This window comes from Opisthocomus hoazin, unplaced genomic scaffold (genome assembly GCF_030867145.1).
Source record: "Opisthocomus hoazin isolate bOpiHoa1 unplaced genomic scaffold, bOpiHoa1.hap1 HAP1_SCAFFOLD_121, whole genome shotgun sequence".
Taxonomy (NCBI): Eukaryota; Metazoa; Chordata; class Aves; order Opisthocomiformes; family Opisthocomidae; genus Opisthocomus; species Opisthocomus hoazin.
Genome location: NW_027449004.1, coordinates 178,112 through 203,624, shown reverse-complemented (window position 1 = coordinate 203,624; position 25,513 = coordinate 178,112). Strand labels below are relative to the sequence as shown.

Sequence of the window (25,513 nt, the reverse complement as noted above, 5' to 3'; positions counted from 1 at the left end):
ACGGGGAGTGGAAAAAAGCAGGAGGGTCCAGCGAGTGCAGAAGCCCAGGTGTGTGCCGGGCTCATTTGCCCGTCTTTCCCAGCTCTGAGCGCTGCTCTGAGGCAGTGCAGCTCGGGCTGGTGCTGCGCAGGGTTTGGGAAGGACCCTATGGCAGCTCCCGGGGGCTCCCGACGGAGCCCCGCTGCCTGGCACAGGGGCACGGGGCCTCTCTGCGCACGCACAGCTCTGCGAGGGCATCGCCCGTGGGGACAAGGCGCCAGAGCCACCGCGCAGCCACTGCTGGCAGCAGCTCTGCTGGGCTGTCGACAGCTCCCTGTGCACTGTGTTCCCAGAGACAGGGGAACCGAGCCGCGGCTGCTGCTGCCTCTGCGCGTTGATCCGTGCTTTCTGACCGTGTCGCTGCAGGTGCTGATTTCCTGCTCCTGGAGGAGCCCCTGTGACTGCCAGGCTCCCACGCTCGGTGTCCACAGTAAAAGGACGTTTTCTCTCTCCTGACTCTGCCTGCGGGTGTGATGTTCTGGACGAGCTGGGGGTGTGCATATGCAATACAAATGTCACCAAAGGGCTGAAAAATACAGCTGTACTGAATCTGTGCAGATGGCCTGCTCCGGTATCTGTTGGAGCTGTGAATGACTCTTTGCTATTTTTTTTTCCAGGGACTTTTATTATTTTAATTAATGATTTCAGGGAACTGATCAAGTTTAGCCCTGTTGTTTTTGAACAGCAAAGTCAAGGCTGATTACCAGTGACCTGACATGGCTTGTAATATGCAACACATCTAATTAAAAACATATCAAATCAAGTTTCTTTCTGTTGTATGTTGTTTATTATTTGAAATCATGTCTTAATATTTTTATTAAAGGCAAAAGAAATAAGTTACTTGCTATCACCATCTGAAGTCATTCCATTACTAAGAGTAAAGCCATTCTAAAGTCAGTCAAACTGGAAATAACAGTACTGCTTTCAGTGCCACAGTAAGCCTTCAGATCGCAGGATGGACCTTCTGTGCCTCTGTTAAAACGCTCCCTCTCTCCTCCCCTTTGAGCTGCAGTCCATTTGGCGGGAGACTGGCCTCTAAACCCTGGAGACCTTGACTGTGAAAGCTGTCCTCTGCATGGGCGTGAGCGTGACCTTGAATGTTGAGACCTGTGTGACCTTGACCGAGAGCGATGCTTTAGACTCTTCCCTTTGCCTCTTCTTGGATACGGCGGCGATGGTGAGCGGGAACGAGAGTGGGAACGCCTTAATGATCGAGAGGAGGAGCACGAGCGGGCAGATCTCGACTTGGAGTAGGTATGTGATCTTCTGCAGCAAGGTGAAGTATTATACGGAGACTTGGACCTTAAAAAAAAAGAAAAAAAAAATAGAAGTTCATTCAAAACAGTCACTCTCGACAGTTTTTTTCCTCCCAAATTCGGTTAGGGTTTATTTTTCCTGTCTATATGCTCACGTCAAAGATTCACGCAGCTGCCGACATAATGCTACTGCAAGTTGCAGAACCTGATGACGTGGGAAAGGTTCTGCTCACCAGACAGAACAGCTGCTGCTTGTTAGTGTGAAAACATGCAGGAAGGGTCAGTCTTTTCCACTCCCCTCTGGCGCATGAACTACCACAGCCACTGATTGATTCAAGGTGGTGTATACTGGCCTTACTGGTACGTTAGCACGCACATTTTTAACGACTCCATCACTACTTGCAGTGCAAATCGTTTTTGTTGCAGTGAGATGCAGAAAGAGCAACTCTGAATGGCTACAGTGCAGTATCAAACATCAGGAAAACAGCATTTAGCCTGAAGTCAGTAAAGCTCCATTTTAAAATGCCAGCTCAGTCTGCTGAACTTCACTACTTCTTTGGCAGTCTGTGCGGGACGTAAAATATTTGCACTGCGCTCCTACAGACAGGACTACTTAACCAACACTTCCAGCCAGCTGTCCTAGCAAAATGCTGCACACACCGCTAGCTCTACCCAGGGACAGTGACCGCATTTCAACAAGAGTCGTATCAAAAAGCTTCTCAACTCGGCCTCTCGTAGCAGGACTCAGTGCCACTGCTCTCGGAAAGAGACTGACAGCATCGCCAGCAGAGAGCTAGCCAGACTCCTGCCCCAGCGATTTTTGGGGGTAGAAAACGTCAGCTACCCTGAGTTTTTTCTTCACAAGTTTTTCTTTTCTGATTTTTTAAAGAATCATTTCCCATTATTCTGCGTATGCTCATTAGCATCACGCCTCCTGTCAAAGTCCTTCACCAATTCAAGAGATCCTCAAAAAGATTTCCTTGAAATAATCTTACTGCAAGCACAGATCCCCTTTGTTAAAGCCAATTCCAGTTAAGCCATTTAAAAATTAATTACCATCTGTATTCTCCACAACTATCTGTGCACACTTCTGTCACTATAAATCTGCTGTTGCATCAGTTACGTGTTACAGCCTCATTTCACAGGTTACAAGTAGTAATACACTGAATTTCTGTCCATACTCACAGTTCCCGGCCTGGTCTGGCGCCTGCTGGGTGAATTGTACCGGCTCTCGTGGGATGACCTTTGGGAGCGGGGAGAGGAAACAGAACAAAATCCCATTCACTTTACCTGAAGATCATTGATAAAAGAAATTCTAAAGTAATACTGACTTACCAGTGGTGGGGATTGATTGCCTTTGGGGGCCCAGGAGACTCGGTAATGCTGCTTGTCTTAGGACAGCAACCTGATAGCCCTTGTGAAAAAATGCAAAGGGGTGGAAAATAAGCTCCACTACAATAGAGGAATCCTTGCATCTCTTGAAATCAACTTACCTCCTCTTCCAACAAACGGCTCACTGACAGAGAAGAAGATTCAGAACGTTTGGTGGCAGTCACCAGAGCAGGAGAAGATACAGCGGTATTGGCAGCACTACAAAAAAAACAAACAAACAACCAAATTTTTATGATTCACACAGGGTTTTGAAGAGCTACTTGAAATATAAAGTCCAAGGTGTGAAAAGCCTGACTACTGTAAACTGAAAAAAAAAAAAATCTACACCAGATATTTTCTTAAGCCAGTTGCGCATGAAAGCATTAGAATATGTAAAGCCCCCACGCTGCATCTCCATTTTGGAAGATGCGATAACAGCAGCTTTCCGAGGAAAGGTTTGTGTGCTAGTTCAGGGGCTGCCTCGGAGCTTCTTTTGAATTGCGATCCTTTGCGTTCAATGGCACAGAGGAGCCTGACAGGCTTTGGACAGAGCGGCTATTTGCATTCCAGGCATCAGGTGGAAAAAGTTCCTCCTTCAGGGTAAACCTGCACTGAAGGACTGAGAAGGGCACCACACAAGCAACACTGCTAAGAAAATTCTTGCATGAGGCACACGTCCAGCATCTCAAAGTGTCCTCTCTCCGAGCAGAAGCGGCAGCCAGAACTCCCACAATTATTTGGACTGGCACTAGTGACACACAAACTGCCAGCGGGGGAGCTCAAGAAGAAGACTCTAACTGCAGCGTTTTGGTGTCTTTTCTGTTTAGGTTGATCTACAGATTTACTTACTGAAAGGGTCCAGGAGGTGCGACAGGCAGGAGTGGTGGTGGCTGCTGCTGTTGCTGCTGAATCTTCTGAGGGAACCTTGTGGTGTAGCCAGCTCCGGTTTTGAAGTTGTTGACAGCCTGGAGGCAGAAGAACATTTACAAAAAGGTAACAGAAAATTTGAGTCCATAGACGCACAAAAGCCTCCAGAGAGTAAAATTCCTTGTGTATTCCTGTAAATGCTATCAATCCTAAAATACATCAACAGACAGATAGAGGAACGCATCCCACTAAACACTGATGTTAATCGCTGGTAACCGCGAGTGTCTGCATTTCAGTACTTCAGTGTTAATACCGAGTTGAAAGGGAGGCAATCCTGTTAACCAAAAGCCTGACCTCAATTTGCCAGAGCATCTCTGAAGAGTTGTAAGCTGCTGTAACAACAAACGATGCATTTGAAAAGAACATTTAGCTTTATTCAATTTAGCCTTGCTGAAGGAGCTGTCAATTAATGTTTTCTTCCCTTTCAGCTTTTTGCAGACAGGCTTTGCTTACAAACAGTTTATTTAAAAGTCATCATGTTACCTGGCGTAGGAACTCGTTGGCAGCTAAATCATCAGGAGAAACGCCTGCCTGGTGACACGCTGGGCAGGTATGTTCCTCAGATGCCAGCAATGCTGTTCTAATACCTGTGAAAAATTAGAATCATCCAAACAGTTTTTAGCAAAGCTAAGGAAATGCTGGGGGTTCTAATCAGCTGTAAAAACACCATACAGTTAATGAGTTACTATGGTCTTCAGTTCAGAGCATGAAGCTATAAAGGTTCCAGAGTGCAGAAGATTTCTAGTACGCAGCAAAGAACTGTACAGTTTTGGTATTTCACTGTTGTCACATCTGAAGATGCAGAGCAGGCTGTGCCTTGATGTTTTGACTGGTCTGTTTTCCCTTGTCTCGTACAGTGAGAAGTTACCCTCCTCAAGGTTAATGAAGAAAACACATCTCAAAAGACCATGAGGAGCTTTGCATTCTGAAGGGTTTAGCTAGCTTTCCCGTGGAGCAGAATGGTCATTAAATGCCCAGTGATCCGTTTGCTGCAGGCTGCAGAAAGTCACCAGAGCTGGCTATGTAACGTTCTACGAGAGAAAGGGCTGCGGACAGATTAAATGCATTGGATATCTAACGCTGTCAGCACCTGCACAGGTGTGCACTCTTCTCATAGCCGTCCCTCCGCGCGTGAAGAGGATTCAACTGGACAGGTGAAAAGGGGAAGAAGCTTTCTGTCTTTTTTCCCCCTTTGTACAAGAAGAGTCCTTCCCGACTCAGGGTATCCCTAAGTATCAAACAGAACGGGGAACCAAGTAGTTTTGTTATCTCCTCTTTCCGCTTCAGAAGATCAGACGCGATGCACTGAGCTAACAAACAAGGCAGTAACACTCACACTCGTCACAGTAACTGCTGCCGCAGCAGGGAGTAACGGCTGCATCAGTCATTGCGTCTTTGCAGATGAGGCACAGCAGCTCATCTGGAAGGGCATCGGAGGAGGAGGAGGAGGAGGGCAGCTCCTCTGGCACAAAGGGAGGCTTCTCCTTCTTGCCTCTGGCGTAAGCTTCCCTGTGGGAAGGGGGGGGGGGCGGGGGGCGGGGGGCAAGGAAACAGAAAAAAAGTTAAAGGCGGGTAAAGGAAAACTTCTCCAAGCTGTGGATTTTATCAAAGGAAGGTAATAGATGGAATTCTTCTCACTCCACATCAGCCTTCTGAAATGTAGGCATTCAGTTTCAACTACTTTTCTATAGCCACAAGACTAGAAGGGGGAGGGGGAACAATTTTCCTTCTGCAGAACTCTCCCATTTGTTGGATCCACTAAGAAATTAGCTCAGACAAGAAAAATGATTTTTTGACAGCTAGAGAGCAGGTGAAATGAATCCCACCTCTCTTTTGCCAGGGGGTAAGAGTAAATGCAGGCTCACAATAAAGTTAGTCTCCGAGTAATTACATTTTATAAACAAAGGAAGTCTGTGTTACAGCTTCTACCCGAGGAGATCCACGACAGAAAAGCAGAAGTGCTACCAAGTGCTTTTTAAAACAGCCACTCCTGTCAGCACACAGTAGTAGTATTTTCTTAGTTTAGAGCAAGAGGAGAACTTTTGTCTCTTTCACATGTGGGATTTGCTCAAAGTCAGAGGGGGCGGAAACCTCAGTGCAACAGCCACTTGTTAAATTTTGCAAGAAGCCTTTGAAACATAAACCAGAAGCAAAATGAGCTTTCCAAGAGAACGACTCCCACTGTCAACACTACTGAAATGTTTTGCAGAAATACAGAAATGCCATAAGCTGACCCAAGTTCCAGGGGCAGGATCCCGCGATTTTAATACTAGAAAATATCACAGATTTTAAGGTGAAGATACGACGACAACGCTTCCTCCCTCGTAATCACAGATGCCGGCCAACATGGTTGCATTACCACTCAGACATTTACGCGTGGTTTTTCTCCTTTTGGTCAGTCCACTTAAGGCCATACGTACGCATTAATAATTGGTATTGCGTATTTTCCCGTCTTTGTCAGCATCGCGCCCTTTGTGTTGGGATCTTTCAGCTCAATCAGGAAACTCCTCGGAATTCCTGTGCTCCTTCTCATTCTGGGAGCAGGCACAAATTTTTTGTCCTGTTCAGAAAAGAAATGCAGACATATCTCATCTTAAGGCCCACACTTCAAATGACCATTCAATGTTGATTTGAAGCAGCAAAAGCCTGTAATCCTCTCCTTTCACCTAGCGTAGGGGTTGCTCAGCTAAAATACTTCTTTTCCTAAATGAATATAGCCAGGATGTTCCGAAGGCTTGAGCAGTGGTTTGCACTCAGTCGACATTCTTTGGCTTAACTTCAGGTTCCTTAAGCGTGAAATATCCCTGAGCTCACCATCCACGCAGGGGAGAGACACAAACCCGCTCCTCCTCCAAAGCGCAGCTCAGAGCCAGAGCTCAATTCCGTGCCCTGAATCAGTCACCGGAGAAACTTCTGTTCTCCGTCCCTATACGAGGGCTGGATTCACACCTCACGCGTGTACAGTCAGTGACTAACGTTCAGTGGCATGAAAACTCAAGCAGAGACTTGTGTAATTAAAACACGCAAATATTCAGTGGATGGGGTCAACAGAATCATCTTGGTTTTATACGGAACACTGGAAACCATGAACTGTCATTAAAAAGAGCTCAAACCAGAAAAATTTACAGTAATAGTGAAATAGATAAAAATAGGCATGAAAATTAACCAAGAAAGATCTGTGCTCATCTTTAATGTCTATGATCCAGAAGAAAGAAAATTTTGCTTTTATCATTCCAGGTTTCCCTTGAATTTTGAGGAGCTTTGCAACACTGCCCTAGAACCTCTGTACTTCACCCCAAGAGAAACAATTCTTAACAGGAGTCTTCGTGCATTTGCCCTGTGACTGCCAAGGTGAAAATATGAAAACCTGAGCAACACCAGAGGTCCCCTGTGGGATTTCTGGAAGAACAGGGACATATTGTGAGCAGCCCAGACACTCTGAATATGGACTTGATCACTCTGCAGCAGCACAGGCCTCAAGGCCATCGAGAGGCCGGCTGTGGATAAACAGATGCCCCAAGGCCAGCTGCGGGTAAACAGACGTTCTATGAATAGTAACAAATCATAGTCAAGTTCTGCCTATATAATCCGGGTGTTCTATTAATAGACACTCTATGAATAGTGACCAGTCATAACTGAGTGCTGTACCGAGTGCTGTCCATATAATAAAGATTCTCTGCTAATAAATGTGACTGTTATGGATCATATTGATCGAGTCCTCGTTCCCACTGCAACAGTCCCCCACCACCTTACCCCACTTGTCGGGCAGTTCCTTCTATAGTGGCCTGGTTTTCCGTAGTAACGGCAAGGGAACGATGATGGAGGTGGACCCATGGGTCTTTTCATGTAACTGGAGATTTTTGGGGAAAAAAAGAAAAAGGTATGCTATGTCTCCCTTGCTAAAACAAACATCTCTACAACCTTTCCATAATCTCCAAAGAAAAGATTTGGCATTCTCAACACTTACTTGATGGGATCATACTCCTGGCAAGATTGCACCATCATGGCCTTTATTTTATCCTCTTCGGAAGCGTTGGCTGCAGCCAGGTTGGCAGTCTGTTGAGCAGACAGTTATTGGCACACACACTGGAAACACATTTCAGCCCACACAGCAAAGACAACATCACTCATCCCATCCTGCAAAGAACAGCACAGTGCTAGCTGGGGGACATGAAGACAGCTTCTTCTACAAAAGAGAGTTGTCCTGGAGATGTTCTGGGGAGTCCTCACGCCACAGCATGGTCTTTATGTACCTGTCAATCTACTTGACAGGAGCATTCTTGGGCACTCCAGTCCTTAGGCTCTGTTCGGGCCTTACAGAAGGGCTTGTGTAACCAATCCAATTCTATTCCGAGTGGACTGAACCTGTGCGTAGAAAAACCTGTAGTATTCAGTGTTTTTAAACCGGTTTTTAAGCCCCAGACTATTTGAAGGAGAAGACATCCACTGCACATTTCACTGAGAAAGACGTATGCAAGTATCCTTATTTCGATTTTATGGCATTGAAAGGACACCCAGCTGAAGAGTCGGGGCAGTTGTTTCTGCTTGATGAAATTCAGCTTCAGACACAGAAGCATTAAAAGCAATCAAGTTTTTTAAAGTCACTCAGCAAGACAAAAGATTCTTTTCAGTAGAAATTTGACCAAGCTCCCCCCCTGCTAACTTCTTGAACTACTGTAAGAAAAACCTGCACTTTCTTCCAGTTGATTGTGCCCTTTTAATATACAAGTTGTAATAGAGCCTTATGCAGAACTAGATCTTCAAATCAGTGAAGCCAGCTGATTTGTTTTAAAGTCCTCTTTGTTCAAATTTTTTATTACACATTATTCCAGATACAAGCAGGCTCTAAGGGAGCGACTGTAAATGGTCTGGACCTTCAAGTACCTATCACTGAGATCAATCACTCGTGGGTTTGGTTTTATATGCGTTCATTCAGAAAAGTGCCCACTCGTTTCAGCGTTGTATTAAATGGTTGTTTCATACACACAGTTTTTTCTCAACAGTAACATAATCCAGACCAACATCTTTGAAATCATTTCCATGAACACTTATAGAAAACTTTATGGATACCTGACTAATTTGTTGGAACCCAAAGAGTTTCCAGAAGATATCCAAAACCCACAAAATATTTCTAGGAATAGACCACAATTCAAGTATGCCCTTTAATACACAGTAATAATAAACCAGAAAACTTTTGACTGTAACACACTGCCTCCATGCTAAGCCGGTCTGCACTGAAGAGGTCGAGTACGTAACAGTTTTGAGCTGCTTTATCTTATGTTCTTGCACTTTTTGGAAATATTTGCATTTTCCAGAAAGCTGAAATGTGTACACCACTTGGGCAGTGTTTCACATTTTAGAGCCAAACTTCACAGGAGTTTGCAGAACCACAGACAGGTTTCGCGACAGCGCTGTTGTCCATGTTACAGAAACGCCTCTGTTTTGGTTCTTGCAAACCCCACTGAAATGTCCACAACTTACAGGAATTGAATTCTTCGCTGAGAATTGTGGTAGTTTCCAATGCAAAATTAATGAAAAATGTTAGAAACGGTAAACGACATCTGAGGTTCTTCTTCTTTGTGCTTGAAGATGAGTAATACTGCCACATCACGTTGAGTCTGACAAGGTGCTCACCTTCTACCTTCCCAAAGTGGGAGCTTCTCTTTAAAGGACAGTGTCAAAAGATACTCATATTTTAAGATTCAAATAAATATTTTAAACTATTATAAATGAAAGTAATGTTGTGTTCAGATTGAAACAGTGATCCAGCTATAGATCACAGTATAAGATTTAAAAATATGAAGGAAACTCTTTTGATTTTTAAGGATTTGACAAGAATATATATGTACCTTAATAAGCTGGGCCAGAGGAAGAGATGCAGAAGAGTCATCAACCTGTTCACAAAAAATGAAACACATTTTGAAGTTCTACAACCAAAACACAACAATAGTTAACCTCTGCTGTAGTCTGAAAGTCTGCACTATATCCTCTGAGCGTCACTGAAAGAGGCATTTCCAACTTGGTGTGATTTGTACTTGTTCCAAACAAAGTCCAAACCTTTGACAGCCTGAGAGTGCCGATGTGATGAAGGAGAAGAAACTAAAACAACCAAAGCCACTTGAGATCTACTCATTCCTCCAGAATATCTCGGAGAGAGACCCTTGCCAAATGCTCAACACTGCTTAAAAGTCAAAGGAGTAAGGCAGCTGTCAATATTCAGCTAAAAGGGATTTTAAAAAAATTAAGTTTATTTGAGAAGGAAGCGTCACTTCAGGAAACTTTTTTTCAGTGTAGTTTTTAAATGAATCGGTTAATGTCTCATCATTCATAAATGCACAAGGTTAGGCTTCTAAGCACACAGTAGCTGCCTGTCAAAACAAAGTCCAGGCATATCAGCCCTGAGACATGAACGCTGCCCCTCCTGCCAGTAAGTGTAAAAATGCCAAACTCACCGTACCCCACAAAACCCCAATAAAAGCACCAATCCGAAACATTAGCCATAAAAGTAACCCACCACTTTGTCTAGAAAAAACCAAACTGCTCGAAGTGTTGAAATAAATGTGTTTCCCATGACAGAGTAGCCTATAAAAACTGAGAAAACTGATTTCCTGTATTTTATTAGACCACGGGCCATACTGCCCAAATTGGTTTGGAAAGTGTGAGAATTTAATCTTATTCTCCTTGCTGTCAGACCAAAACCAGTTTTTAATGATGATGAAAGCATGGATTCAGAGCACAATCCTGGAATTTTTCTCTCCATTGCAACCACACTCCTCTCTCCCAGATACCTACTGGAGCAGCTGCAGGAATGAAGTCCTCAGGCCACTTGAGGGCTGCGGTGTTTATTGAGAACTAACATCAAAGTGCAGTTTTTCCAAGGGTAACACTTATCTGGTTGTTTTTCCAGGATATTGAATTCCATTATGCCACCAGCAGCAGTACAGCTTACACTGGTAAAACGATGCCAGAAAGACACTCAAATCACATGCAGAACGGCAAAAAGAGACCGTCTCTCCATCTCAAGTCTGACCAGAGGATTCGACTTCCCTTCTCTTCAGAACATTTTGTACCTAGTTCTGTTAAAAAGGAAGCCTGATCGTGTATTTTGAAGCTTCACGCTCCACATGACACTGCTTTTTACATGTGGAAAGACAGGCCTATGTTCTCTCACAGAAGCACAACCATTATAATTCTGTGGTTTTTCAGAAGCAAACAAGAAATTAGGAAAGCTCTCTGTTGGAGTCTAGCATTGAACAGTCTCCTCTTGACCAGTAATTGAAACACAGCTGTTCATAAACTATTACCTAGTTTGCGTTTTTTGCCAGGAAGCAGTTGTTATGTGGCCTGCAGGATATGGTCTAATTTCTTAAAGGAGGTAATAGCACTCCTTTCTACTAAACAGTTCTCAAAATCAGAAAATAGGTAACTTGGGTACTATTTACTGTGTTTGTCCAACAGCCATCTTCCAATGATCCCACAATCTTGTGCCTTTTTTCCCTTGAAATTTCTACTATAGTATTTCCTGCCAGTTCCTCCAATCAGTCAAGTAGAAAAAACATCTCTGCGAAAGCTGTATACAACCTTAAGAAAATACTGCAGAAGAATTTGAAAAAAAACCCAAACACCCAAAATCAACAGTCAATATATTAACTCCCATTTCCAACAGAAGGCTAAAAAGGAACTGACATAAAGCGAGTGGGAAGGGGCACAGAAAATAGGAGGAAAAGGCTAACCTCACTGCTGGAGGGCTACATTTAGATTACAGTGCTTTCCTAAAACCTGATAGCCTGACTGCACTCAAACTTCAGCCAGGAAGGATCACCGTTGTGCTTGACAAGCGCTCAGACAATGGCCAGGACTCTCTGCATTTCTGCAGCCTCTGAGGACAAATACCACCTCGAGATCCTCGCAGTCTGAAATAGGAACACTAAATCAACAAGTATCCACTTCCTCGCTCTGGCTGTAGTAACAGTGGGACAGCAGCGCACATTTGGAAGTGTAGAATGATAGCTAACAGAAGAGCAAGACAAGGAAGAAATGTTCAAAGTATAAGTTCTTGTGCATGCTCTTCTAAAAAACATTGTAACTCCTTTTAATTTTGCTGCTTTACTGTTCTACAGTAATTGACAAGCTGTCCAGTGACTTCTTCCTACCACACTAAGATGCAGGTTCTCCTTGGAAATGTGTAGAGAAATATGTGTATTAAAAACAAACAAACAAACAAAAACCCCAAACCCCACACTTTAGACTAAGACCTGAGCTAACTTTAAGAATAAAGCTAGTTGTGTCTCCAGCACTAGCAGCACCTGAGGCTGCAGCGCTTTTACAGTGCAAGAGGGAGAGGGGACTTGTAAAGAGAGACGCACGGCTTGCACCTTGGCTTGACAACCCAAATCAGGGACAGTCAGAGCGAACAAGAAGGGCATGGTTTTGCTTTGTCCTTCACTACCTTTCATTAGTTCTATCTCACACTAAGTCTTCTCTCCCGCTCCAGGATTGTTTGGTTGTTTTTTTGTTGTTTTTTTCTGAGACGTCTCTGTTAGCTTACGGGAAAATGCTCCTTCGAAAGGTAATACGGACATGCCAGGGAACACGCGAGGCTAAAAGAATGTGAACTTTATTTATGAGCTTGGGACTTGTCTTTATAGGCATGGCAGTAAACAAAGAGAAAAATACTGTTTTCAAGAAATAAAACCCCATCTGAATTATATCAGATACCATAAACGTGGTTTATGTAAATGCATGAAATTAACTACGAGGGCCAGTTCAACTTACTCAAAGTCACAATAGAGAGGCACTGATGTCCAAAAAGGAATTTGAACCCACCAGTGGTAGAATTGCAGAAGTCAGGTTTAGACTTGGTGTTTTTAGACCTACATACAAAAAGTTTTCCATATGAAGTTGATTGCATACCATTGCAAGGAAATCAGAGGCTGTATGCTTCAGAAAACATAGACCCAGAGTTCATGAGTTTCTGATTTAAATTATCCTAACAGCTAATCAAGTGATCAGATCCAGTGATCCAGGGTTAGTGTAATGCCTCACATGATTCTAGTGAAGAAAAAGCAGTCATACTTCAAATAAAGATGAAAAATACAAATCACCACATAGTAAGTTTTTTACTATAAGGGCTATTTTGACATGCATAGTTACACATAGTCGTCGAGCCAAATGGCAAATCAAGGTCTAGACCGTTACCAGTTCGATATTTCCTTGTGTTACTTGTTTCTATTTCAGCAGCAGAACGACAGTGCTTTGAAACCTGAAGAGCAATGCTGCCCCTTTTCCAAATATATCTTCAAAGCGGTGGCATACTAAAGAAAGGCTGAACCTTTGGGAAATTAAAGCAGCGTCCAACCCTGAAGTCACCCACACCCAAAAACGGACAGCAGGCAGAAGTTAGGAAAAAGGACAGGGCTCTTACCCACAAAAGCACCAGGCTCTAACCTGCTGCCAGAATTTGTACATTCTGCTTTATATGCTTTCATTTGCAGGCAAACTGTGAAACTAAACTGCTTCATCAGATAAAGTGGAAAGATTAGATGCAGAACGTGACAATCCCATTTACATTCACGCCAATCTATGAAAGACATTGATGTACTCAGCGGGGCCCAAACAATATCATTTCAATTACACAGGCTTAAGAACAAATACCCACTTTTTAAGGACGTGAAAAGAAATCATTTAGCTGCAAGAACTGGCCTCAAAACGTATCAGGTAAGTTGGGGTTTGTATTTGTTTGAACCCCCAAGGTAGAAGTAAGAAACAGGACACCAGGTTTAACAATAATGGATTCTCCATGGTTTTTGATAACATTGTCAAAAAACATTAGGCAAAAAAAAGTATTTAAAAACAAAAGCTAAGTGATACAACGTGAAAATGGAAAAAAATACACTCCAAACAATTCTTCTTGCAAGAAACAAAAAGCACACAACAAGCTATGCAAGCGTTCATTTTACCAGCTACAGACAGACAGGTGTAGAACATGGCACCACGCTCAGCTGTGCAAACCTCGAACCTATGTGATCTAAAAACGATCCTGCATTATCTGTGCAACACAAAATCATACAGGAAGTATTCCAGCATATTCAATATGAAATACAGTGCATCAGTAGGCACAAATACCAATATTCACATTAGAACTGTGCCAGTGATGGCATTCCTCAGCTTTTACTATGCTGAATCGAATACAGTGCATTTACAGCATATACCATATTTTAAGGCAATGTGTGGAAAATTAGCACAAGGCTACACCGTTTAGAATTAAGTGCAGTTTTACAGAAAAAAAGTGTGAGATTGGTTTTTTACGTACTGCTTTTGATGTTCCACTCCCTGGCTCAGTTCAACTTCTGGAAGAAGAAATAAAGGTGATCAGAAGTTAAAATAAAGCACTTGTACCCAGCTTAAAGCAGTGAAAGCAGATTACAGAACCTGAAAACCAAAACAATGTGTTCTGATAGTCTAGTGAATGTCGAAATGTATTTGTATCCAGAAACTGGTCTCTCTTGGGACATGTAGTGCAACTAAAACAAAACCCCTAAGTCACATGTCTACTTCATCACAAATTACTCTAAGAGTTCTAAACTTCTTGTTTGCATGGGTCACCAGCTGGCAAGCCTTGGTCTTTCCTCTATAGGCTCGTGTGCAAAAATACCCAGATTTGGGGTGTAAGAACACTTGCCATATCCCACCCCCCTCCCCCAAATGCAAGAACTAGTCAAACACTGAGAATCAGACTCTTTGGAGGATGGAGCAGATGGTAAGTTTACACTACAATGCAAATGCCTCTCTCTCTCTACTACAAAAGCAGTAAAAGCAAACACAGAGACTAAGGAATCTCTCCAAACAGAGGAAACGGGATCTACAGCTTGGGTCTCAGAACAATCAAGCCCAAGAACAAACCCAACAGCATCATCTTAAAAGTTACCATTGTTGGAGTTTGAACCCCATGTCCAGCAGGCCTAAAAATGTCTGTCTGCTTTGGTGGACACACGTTAAAATCCACCTCATTCCACCAAAACCTAACAGCAGCTTTAGCAGGAGAGGTACAACCTGAACGCCTCTGTAAACTGACGTCCATAAACCAAGTTAACACCCTGAAACCCCTAACCGAGCAGGCAATGCTTTACAGATACCTACGCAGCATGTGTTTTGCTGGTAGCTCTGAGTCCTCTGGCAGGGATTCTTCTGACAATAACTGATGAGTTCTTCAGAATCAGGGCATTATCGTCAGTGTATTCTGAAAAAAACATGATTCAGAAAAAAAACCTTTGTGAATTCATAGGAATGTATATTCGTATGTAATTACATAGCACTTCAGAGAATACCTTTACAGCTATGAAAGCAACATTTTATATGTAACATCACGCTTTTGTTGTCTCAAACACACTAATAGTACATTTCAAGTAATCTTTGGGTTTGATCATCAAACACAAGCAGCAAAATCTTTTTCTTTTTTTTAAAAGTAGTTTCAATGCCAACAGCAAAAGGGTCTCAGAGGTCACAAAAAGAGAGTCTGCTAATGCATGAAGTTCTTTCCTGATTGAGATTCAGTTGCTTTTGCTTCTGGTAGGCTACAAAACCAGTAGATCTTTGGAGAAAAATAAGGTCTCCCCTGCAGAAACCAGATTGTAACATCTGACTGGCTTGCCCTGCAACAAAACAGGCGCTTGGCTAAAGCATGAAGCTCTGTGCCATTGCCTTCCAAGGTGTTAACTAAAAGTGATTTCCTTCTGCTGCCAGTGCTCAGGACTGACAGAACAGAGAGGAGAGCCTGCCAACTCTGCTTCTGCGAGCTTAATCCGTCAACAGCCACACTTATCAGCTGGGCAGTGCTTCACATTTCAACGGAAACTGTTGGGGTTTAACGCAGCAGCCAGCAACGAGGACCCGACAGCCGCTCACTCACCCCTCCCCTTCCCCCCCAGTGTGATGGGGAGCAGAAATGGACAGAAGGGGAAACTCAGGGGCTGAGATAAAGACAGTTTAATAAGACAACAAAGGAAATACTACAGCTACTACTGCTACTGAATATGAAAAACAAACTCTATACAATACAATGTTCCCACCACCTAATGACCGATTCCCAGCCAGTTCCCCAGCAGCGATCACAGAACCTGGAACTTGCAGATTTCATGAATTTTGCAAAATTCCCGCTGAAGACCAAACTCCTGCAAAAGTTCGAACTCCCAGACAGGAGAGGATGCCAACTCATAGAAAAGCGAATTAAAGAAAAAGGATGCCTACCTCCCTGCTAGCCACCCTTACAAATTGAGCGTGCCATCCCTGGCATGGAATATTTCCGCTGCCCAGCTTGGGCTGGCTGTGCTCCCTCCCAGCTCCTGCGCACCTGCTTGTCAGCTGAGCATGGGAGACTGGAAAAGTCCCTGACTTCATAGCAATGACTGAAAACATCCGCATCGTCAGCACTGTTCTCCTACTAAATCCAAAGCACAGCAGCTACTGGGAGGAAGATTAACTCTATCCAAGCTAAAACCAGGACAGTAATGAAACTGCAGTGCTAGGATTTGAATCACAGAAATGTTGGGGCTTTTTTCAGCTTGCTTTCACAAGGAAGGCAGAATTGGCTCAAAGTAAAGCTGTCTCTCCCCTCTTAAGCTAATCGTCTAGTTTGAATTAACCAAAGGGATGTGAATTCTTTCGATTCACTTTTTGCAGAGCAGAGACACTCAAACTAAATCACTTGCAAAGACAGGCTTTAACAGCCTTTCGAAAACAGAGTGTGCCTGAAGCTCTCCATGTTTTGCCTTGGCTTTCACCACGCTAGTCTTCTGCAGAGGAGGGAAGCCTTGTGACCTTTTATATAAAGCCCAAACAAAAAAAACCACTACCTGTGACACTTCGACTGAATAAGCTTAAAATGCAAAGGCCTCTCCACGAGAACAGTGTTTATCTTGTTCTTACACAAGCTGGATAAGATTAAATCTTCTAAAGCACTGTCAGCAGCCATTCCCTGTAATCTGCCGACGGTCTTCAATATCAAAAGCCCTTACCTTGACAGACGAATCGGAACGATACTCTGAAAACCAAAGATGATGTATGTCTAGTCAAGCTCTGTCAGGGTGGTTTTACTCAGTGATCACACACAGAACAGGAATATTTCACAATTTACACTCCATTTTTCAGCATATTATTCCTACAGGCAGGAACCTCTCTCAGACCAAAACATACCTATCAGAAGACAGTATTTCAACAACGAAATGAAAATTTTACTTCTATTTCCAAATGATGGAATCCTTCTTCAGAAAACTGGGAAATCTTTGAGACAAAACTAATTTCTGATCTTAACCCCTACGGAGCTGAACAGCAAGCTTCCTCGGGACTTTGGAGCAGTTTCAAATCATAGGAGAAAGGACTACTAATGACAAAAACAGAAGCTTTTACAGAAGTGCTAGCCTGAAGCCAACAGCTGGAGCTCTTCTCAAAAGGAAAATCTCACCACCACACAGCCACTGTCAAGAAAGGCCTGCCCTGGGGCTGTGTGATGGAGCAGGAGCTCAAACAGCTGTCGGGCCCAGACAAACCACTGCCAGGAGATCGTGCCAGCTGCAGTTCTCAAAGCCCAAAGCAGCTGCTTCTACCTGCTGAACGGAGTCACACAGAGCACTCCTTTTGGTCCACACCACAAACCACTGGATTGAGATTCCAGAGACGGAGGATAAGCAACAGCGGCTCCACAAAAAGACAGGACTTTGCTGTGCCTGTGCCGGACTGAGGATGGTGGTTGTTCTGCGGATGACTACAAAGGGTAGCACCTCTCTGAGAAAGAGACTAAATATATGAGGATAGCTGGATATGACTAAATATTTTAAAGCACTGTCAGCAGCCATTCCTTGTAATCTGCCTACTGGCATCTCCCAGCAGGAACCTGTTCCCCGAGGGCAGCAGCATCCCCTGGCAGAGACTTGGCAACTCCCAGGACCTACAAAGTAGCGTCCCTCGGCCTAACCACACACCTCAACCTCTGCAAAGTGAGCAGTGACCTCCTGCGCAACAAGGCGACTTTTCACACGTGTCCAAGCAGAGCTCCAACAGAAATACTCAGCAAGCTGGAGGTAACAACATGGGTGATTCCTACTCCCTTTGAGCACAAAACTTGTTTTACTGCCAGTGACAGACAGTGAGTGGCTACTGGGCTTTTCTCAATCTGACCTGAGATTAAAACTAAGGATTCAATTAATTCAGCAAACTTGCAAAAGCAAAGGAAGATTTGGATGTTATAGTAAAGTCAGGAGCAGAAGAGACAGAACAGTCAGGAAAGAAGTATTTCAAGGAACGAGTGGAGGCAGACAAGTTAACAGCTACTTTGACTGCTGCCTCATGATGACTTAGAAAGCTTAAATTAATAACTGCATTAGTATCCACAACCTTCTTCCTGCAAAAAAGTACAAACAACTCAAGCCACGCTCTGAAATTTATGCTGCTTCACATTTAATGCACCACTTAAAAATTCCATTTTTCAATTCACCTATAATTCTAAAAATCTGCTAGTTTTAATAATTTGGGTCATATATACAGTATAAACAGGTTACTGAAAAAAGTTCCTACTTTCTTTTATGGCCTGCTTTAATCCACCATTTTGATGCTGACAGCATTGCAAAGGCATCTCTCTGAGCACTGTCTAGAGAAGTATTTTCACTCCGATAAAGGACAGAAGCTCAGCAGAAGTCATCAGAAGGCAAGCCTACATGCGAAACGACAAAGAAAAGCCTTTATTAGGCTTGGATGTCTTGCTCACCAGCTATTACGTGACTGGGGAAGCGATCTGCAGAGTAAGAGATCAAAATGACTGCTGACATGCCAGACTGCCTCGACCAGAAAACAGGGTACTTCCCAAGAACACATTTTCTCCCTGCTGCTTAAAAATATGCTTTCTCCTCATCTCATTTTTCAACTCTGTTCTAATCAGCACCACTTGCACACTTTGTGACAAACCAGTCCTCTGTGTCGCTGGCACTGCCTCGAAACATCCTGATTAATAGACTGGACTGCTATTTCTGCATTTTCAGCTTCCACCAAAAGAGGATCCCAACCACAGTTGGTATCTCATCCTTGCTTGAATTAGCTAGTGCAGTAGGCCAGATGCTTCATGGAACTTTCATTTGCATTATGATTATACAGTACTGTGCTCCAAAAGAGCACCTGCATCGCTTTGAAAGGATGAGTCAATAAAATCTAACATACTTTCAGTCATTAATCTGATTATACAGACTGCCCGATGCCTTAACGCCTTATTGGCTCCGCTTGCCACTTCAGCATGTGACTGGGAAAGCGAAAGCCGAGCTGGACACCCCGTGGTAATGAACTAAAAGACACCTGCCCTAAGCCCCTGGCCAAGGGACACTGACCTCGCTGACCGCACAGCCCCGAGAGGTCCCAGCCCTGCTGGGGACAGAGCCCGAGCAGCTCCTTCCCAGACAGACCTTGCATGGGCTCCACTGAAACATCATGGTTTTGGAATGGGCACACGGCTTACCCTCAGTTCACCCAGGGAAACGGGGAACTCCAAACCCTTTAGGAAGGCTCCACACAGCAATGCTGCCTGGCAGCCCAGGAATTAATTGCACGCTGAGGCGTAACCAAAGAAATCCCCCACACTAGCACATCAACAAAACGGCACGGGGAAGGGCAAGCCTTAAAAGCTGCTGAAGTGTCTGCTCTGAAATGCTCAGTTTGCGCAGTCTTGAAGACAGCAGCTGTGAGGCCAAATGGTTTCACTCAGAGTTAGCACGAGGTTTTCTGAAGACATCACATCGTGGCACTACTACAGCTCTCAAGTGCGTGCTGCAACACTGAACTCCAGCAACGGCTGACTTCAAGAGACAGTCTGCCAAGAGCACTGTTCTTCCCTAAAACTATTCATCTAAGGCCAGTTCAGACGCCCATTTTGGTGTTACAGTTTGTTGATTTTGCCTGATAAGCAGAACAGCACATTCTCCAAGTGTTCTGAGTCAGAATGTTACAGAAACCTGAGTCACGGAGTTTGCAGTTCTTCCACAATAATGTGAAAACATCTGTTATAAAAGACAGGTCATGAAATTCACATCAAATTTAATAGAGGCAAGTTAAAATGCATCATTCCTGAGAACAGGCTTTTGGAAGGGAATTCTGCCTTTACAGAACACGCGTCTATAGGAAGCAGGGAAGAGGGCACGCCACCCCCCCACACCCCCCCTTTTTAAAACAGGTCCTGACTATCCCCACAGATATCCTCCCGAACCTTTTTAGCATTTTACCTAGAAGAATTCCAGGACACCAAAGCTTCTGTGAGCGCTAAATGTCGCCCATCAACCACATATTCCTCCATGCCTAGCTCTGCTCTAAAGCACGGATCCAAAGGCCGTCGTCAGAACAGCAACCCCAAACAAACAGCTCTGTGAGGCCTCAACACAAGTCACAGCTACCGGTCGTGGCTGAATGGCATTACCGCTGCCCACCCCACGTATCCCCGGTGCCGCTGGCCCTCCTGATCCCCCGCACGCTGGCGGGACGAGCCCCAGGCTGACTCATGCTACGCTGAGTTGAGCCGCAAAGAGCAGAGCGGGGCTCCCGCAGGCTGCAGCCCCATGCGGTGGTCTGCAACTCCACCAGCCGGGCGGTCCCCGAGGCCCCGTGCCCGCCGCCCCACTCACCTTCTTTGCTCTGGGCGTCGGTGATCTGCAGGTCGCAGTTGGATGCCTTCAGCTGCTCGCGGCCCATGATCTGGCGCTTGAGGTCATGCAGGGACATGTGGAGGCCGTGGAAGCTGATGGTATCAAAGTTCAGTTTGGCAGAGAACTTGTAGTGCACGCCAGGCATGGCTGGGGCCAGGCGGTGCCTGCTCCGCGATGGCGTCTGCTGGTGGGCGGGAGGACGATGGGGAGAGGCCTCCGCGGCCCCGGCTCAGCCTTGGCTCCCTCTCGTGCACCCAGCGCTGCCAGGCACGACCGCTGGCGACGACACCAACAGAACCCCTGCCTCATGGTTCCAGTGAGGGGTTTCCCGGCCGACAGCCGCAAGCACGTCACTGTGCACACAATGGCACACGGCAACCACCCCCCCGCACCTCATGTGACCCAGCACATTGTGACAAAAGGCCCCGTGACACGGGCGGGGAGTCCCGCCCTCTTCCTCCTAACACCTCTGAGAGCCATATTACCTAAATATAATAAAAAAGGCTTGTTGTAGTCTGGCAGGGCTAACGAGGGAGCTTCCACGACTGCTGGGTTTACATCTTTCAATGCCTTTTGGGCTGCCAGAGTCCGGAAACCCTCCGCATTTCCTCTTTAACCAAGGGATAGAGGTTTTTGCTCTTTGTGTCTGTTTGTTTCTCCTGTTAATGGGGATTTGGAAGCCTAGGTTTTCACATGGTAGCCTTGCTTATAAGCCTGTGGCGGAATACGGATTATATGTATTCATTCCAGAAGTCGGCCATAGCCACAGTCCAAACTCCAGCAGCAGAGGCAAACAAGCCTGGCTGTTGGATATGCACCAAAGCCCACCCTCTACCAGAAACCACCTCTCCTTGCTATCTGTCCCCTTAAAGTCTCAGTGGGACCAGGACAGGTACTGCATTATGAATCTTCACTGAAGAAAGCAAGCATACCGCCCTTACGCCAGGAGGGGTTTGTCTGTAGTCTGAAAGGAGACACCTGCATTTGCCTGGAAAGCCAACCTATGGACCAGCTTACCCGCTCTGCAGGGCTGCGAATTGCAAATGCCAACAGACCCTTAAAATTAATAGAATGGATGGAAAGGTACAGTTCTGGTCTTAGGAGCACACAGATGAAAAGGGGAATCTTATGCCTGGCATGTTCCACAGATCTGTTCCTACGCCTAACGGCAACGGTACTCCTCCACAGATTTTTCCAAAACCTTGCTATGCCCCAGATCCACTGAACGTGGAAGGGAGATGCTCCAGAAGTCCTTACACAAAACCTATTGTGATAAGCCATCTCGCCGTCGATTTCTTCCTGGATGGAGTTTATCAGGCCCTGCCGACCCTGAGACAACGTGGTTATTCACAGACAGATTAACTTGGTACTCTGCAAGAGTCCATACCCAAACTCGAGACACCAAGGCCTTAGTCAGTGTGCAGGTACAGTACTAACTCAGACACGAACCCCAGCGTGTCACTTCATCCCAAGTGCCACATTCACCGCACCTTCTTCCATCGCCTCGCGCCGATGAATTGTTTTCCAGGCTCTTCCACCCGTCGCAGCTCAGGTAGCTGCACTCTGGCTCAGGGCTGACTGGGGAACTTCTCAGTGCTTGAACTTTGCTTCGGACTTGGTACGAGCACGAGACTTCACCCCTTTGGCTTGGCCCCCAGCAGAAGGCAGGCAGGCTGCAGGTCTGCAAGAGGTTGGATAGAACTGAGCTTGTACACCTACCAGAGATTAAAAACCAATCAAAGGAAAAGCCCAGAGACACTGCGTTAGAGAGTGGCAGAAAGAAACATCGTGGCTGGTCACTGTTTACGACACAGGGTTTGGAAGTCAGGAGACTGGAGCTCCCAGCAGACTCCATTGTTTGAATGGAAACACCCCTGAGCTTTTGATCCGGACAGAAATATCACAGACTGCCCCCATCTCAACTTTGCAGTTGCCTGAAGCTTTTGGTTGTCTACGCCCAGTTCTCTTCCACGCTAACAGAGTATGTTTAACCTGCAAAACAGCACTACAAACGGGCAGCCAAACGCCTCTTCTCTCCAAGATGTGAAAAGTGCAGGTAAAGACAGCACAGGTACCATGACCAGTCTTCTGGTCTGAGTCAGGTTTTAAAAAGCAAAGTCTTCTGCACCTCTGTTTTCCAGCTGCTGCCAACAGCTGCAGAAAGGGTCTGGTGCTGATCAGCTGGAGGATCGATGCTCACTGCCAAACTCCAGAAGAGGACATTACACCTCAGGCTGCAGACTCTGAGCCCAGCCTGAAGGACTGAGTGACCTGTCTCTGGCCATCGGGCTGACTGCAGCATTGCACATGCCCTGGCTTCTCAAGCTCTTCCCCAGCAGTCCCCTCCTGGCCACTCTGCTACAGGCTGCCATAGGGTCTCAGGGACCCATATTCAGGATCCACTCTGGCATCTCCCATCAAGAACGTTACTGAGATGCTCTCCCAGCACACTGTGCTCCTCTCACCTCTTCTGGTCTCTCTGCATTGTCCGTTTCTGATCTCCTGCCACAGGTTCTGACCTTCCCTCAGATTCACACTGCTCATAACAGTCCCCCGCTTCAAGGAAGTCAACAAAATGACCACATTCTCCAGGTTCTTGTCTCTCATGGGAACTTCAGTCTGACAGCCAATACAGAAAATGGCAGTGTGATCACAAAAGCATCAAGGCTTGCCCCAGAGGTAGGCAGGGTGAGATTTTCTGGTGTTCTGCAGGGAAGCACAGCACAAAGAAACCTGGTGAGGTTTAAGCATTTACAACTTTACTGGGCTTTAACAGGCTTCTGCTGCCTTCTGCAGACCTCTTGGCTGTTAACACGCCAAACTTCCCAGCCCCCTAGGATGTGAGATGGCTTGTTTTGGCTTGGACTAGGCTATCAGTTAACACCTGCACTGCTGAACCCTCGCTGACCTGAGTGTGCTCCTCACAGCTCTGTCCCCTGCACCCTGTGGGAAGGGAGGCTCAGAGTAAACAGTGCTGCACAGATACGGACTGATGGCAGCACAATGGGAATACATATGTGAGATTGGTGGGGAAAAGGTCGAGTATCGACACTGGGAAACATGATGCCAGTTCAGTGTCTGCAGCAGGATCCAGGCAGCTGCAGAACTTAGCAGTGACTCTCTTTGGAGACCATAAGGCAACGGGGACCCTCACTCCCACAACTGGCCCTCAATGACATCCCACTTCTCATATCCCTGCTCTCCCTTTCCCCTCCAGCTTTCCAGACTGTGGGAGTTGTCCTCTAAGGGTAAGACACGAGAAAGTGCTCCTTGCTGAACCGCCACCATTTCCCCCACTGGAACCACCCCAGGTCTGCACACAAGGACATCGGGCAGTGGCAGCAGTTCACTCCCGTTCTGCTCCCTCCATACCCCTTTGACCACTTGAATGAAGTCTGCTCCCGGGATCTTCCTCCTGCCCACAACAGCCTCCCTAAAGAACTCGACTATCGGCCACTTCTGTTTGCACAGGAGGTTATGCATCACGATGAGATCCTGGGGTGCACAAAGAAGGGGGAGCCGTCCTTCCCCTAGGGCCATAGGTCCTCTCTGGTGGTGAACACTGGAAAAGATCAGAAAGCACCCTGAGAGCACCCATACCCACAGTCACTGTGCCAGCAGGTGTGACACCATCTGGGGTAAAGCAGCGCAACTCTACTGACCTGCTCTTCTCTCTCCTGTCTTCCCTTTCTTCTGAGGGTTTCCGTCAGCAGGGTTTGCTCCTGAGTTCCTGCAGATGTAACCAGAAACCCTTCTGTTACGGCCTAGGAAATAACTCACCCAGCAGCTATTTTTCAGAAAGGGCTGCGGTTACTTGTCTGACACCAGCAATGCCCAGACAGAGCTTCTGATGCACCTCCTGAGCACAGGGATGCAGACACTTAGAGTAACTCACATCATTTAAGAACACACAACAGGGACTTGAATGTGAAAATGAGCACAAAGAAAGGCGTCTTCTCACAATCACTACCTCTTTGTTTTTCATGTCCATATTTTCCTCACCATGAGGAGGAAACACAGACTCTGCAGGCCCTGCAGTCAAATACCGTTCTGGGGGACAGGCGAGAGAAGAAAGCAGAGAGACCTGAACAGGGAATTTTCAAATGGATGATGAATCAAGTAGAAGCAATGGCAAAGTGTAGTACCAATTTACAGAAATTTAAACTTGACGGAACTGAGTAGTAGAAGTGAGTATTACAGAGAAGTAGAGGGCAGCACTGCAATCAGAAGGGTAAGCAACGCAGACAGCTCTAACCGCAGTTTTTCACCTGATTGCCTTAAACAAAACAGGCTTGAGATCCCCATTGCTCACTTCACCCTGGAACAGTCTCATTCCTCCTCTGACAGCCACTGTGCACCTGGCTGAGGACTGACACAATCCACACAAGGAGTAACCAAAGCTAAACACCGTACTTTCCTGGGTGAAATCTCACTGTTATTGCAGGAACCAGGAAGTAAAAAATCCCTGACAGGCTGACTGGAGCATCCCGGCTGTTATAAATCCACCCACCCTCGGTACCCCCATTTCCCAAGAGCCAGCAGCACAGCTTGGGTGGGGGGAAAGGCACAAATCAGACCTCGGGGCCGAGACTCAGGCACAAACATCTGCCAAGGGAGCCGCATCCAGCCAGGAGCGCTCCCCACTGGCTTCTCTGACAGCTCAGCCCTGGGGTGTGCTCCCACCAGGAGGGAGAAACCACTCCCATGTCTGGAAATCCCCGTTTATGACAGGCTGTCAGCAGAGAGGGGTGCTCCAAGAGCACGAGCCCCACACGACAGCCTGGTGACAGCAGAGGCCCCGGTCTGTCACCACCAGCTGAGCCCTGGGGCGCAGGGCTGGGAACGGGGCCATGGCCGGGCCTGGGGGGAGAAGGGCTCCAGCTCCCTCCCCCGGCCCCTCCGCACGGGGAGATCCCTGCTGTTGCTGTTGCTGCTGCTGCTGCTGCTGCTGCTGCTGCTGCTGCTGCTGCTGCTGCTGCTGCTGCTCCCCCAGCCTGGCCCTGCCCCAGCCCTGCTCTCCCTCGCCCCGGCTGCCCCCCCCCCCCCCCCCATCTCTCACCTCTTTCTCCTCAGGCCCCTCGGCCTCTGCCCCCCCCCGGCCCTGCCCCAGCCCGGCTGGGACTGACAGACCGCCTCCGGCTCCACTGATTGGCTCAGCTGTGGCTGGTGGGCGGGCACAGACAGCCCGGGCCTCTCCTCACAGCTCCGCTGATTGGCTCAGCCATGGCCAGTGGGCGGGCAAAGGCA

General features: G+C 46.2%; 1 protein-coding gene across 1 annotated transcript in view; it reads right to left on the bottom strand.

Annotated features, from left to right (window-relative positions):
* LOC142360136 (E3 ubiquitin-protein ligase RBBP6-like) overlaps window positions 1-21,766 on the bottom strand; it is a 32,968-nt gene extending 11,202 nt beyond the window's left edge. Inside the window, exons 1-11 of the mRNA XM_075412378.1 lie at window positions 21,752-21,766; window positions 21,531-21,595; window positions 20,752-20,876; window positions 13,906-13,925; window positions 9,443-9,487; window positions 7,561-7,649; window positions 7,347-7,443; window positions 6,014-6,153; window positions 4,930-5,102; window positions 4,077-4,180; window positions 2,481-2,538 (exon numbers count right to left, since the gene is read on the bottom strand). Of these exons, the coding sequence (XP_075268493.1) occupies window positions 2,481-2,538; window positions 4,077-4,180; window positions 4,930-5,102; window positions 6,014-6,153; window positions 7,347-7,443; window positions 7,561-7,649; window positions 9,443-9,487; window positions 13,906-13,925; window positions 20,752-20,876; window positions 21,531-21,595; window positions 21,752-21,766 (931 nt within the window). The remainder of the gene's footprint in view (window positions 1-2,480; window positions 2,539-4,076; window positions 4,181-4,929; window positions 5,103-6,013; window positions 6,154-7,346; window positions 7,444-7,560; window positions 7,650-9,442; window positions 9,488-13,905; window positions 13,926-20,751; window positions 20,877-21,530; window positions 21,596-21,751) is intronic.
* Between the last annotated feature and the right edge of the window lie 3,747 nt (window positions 21,767-25,513).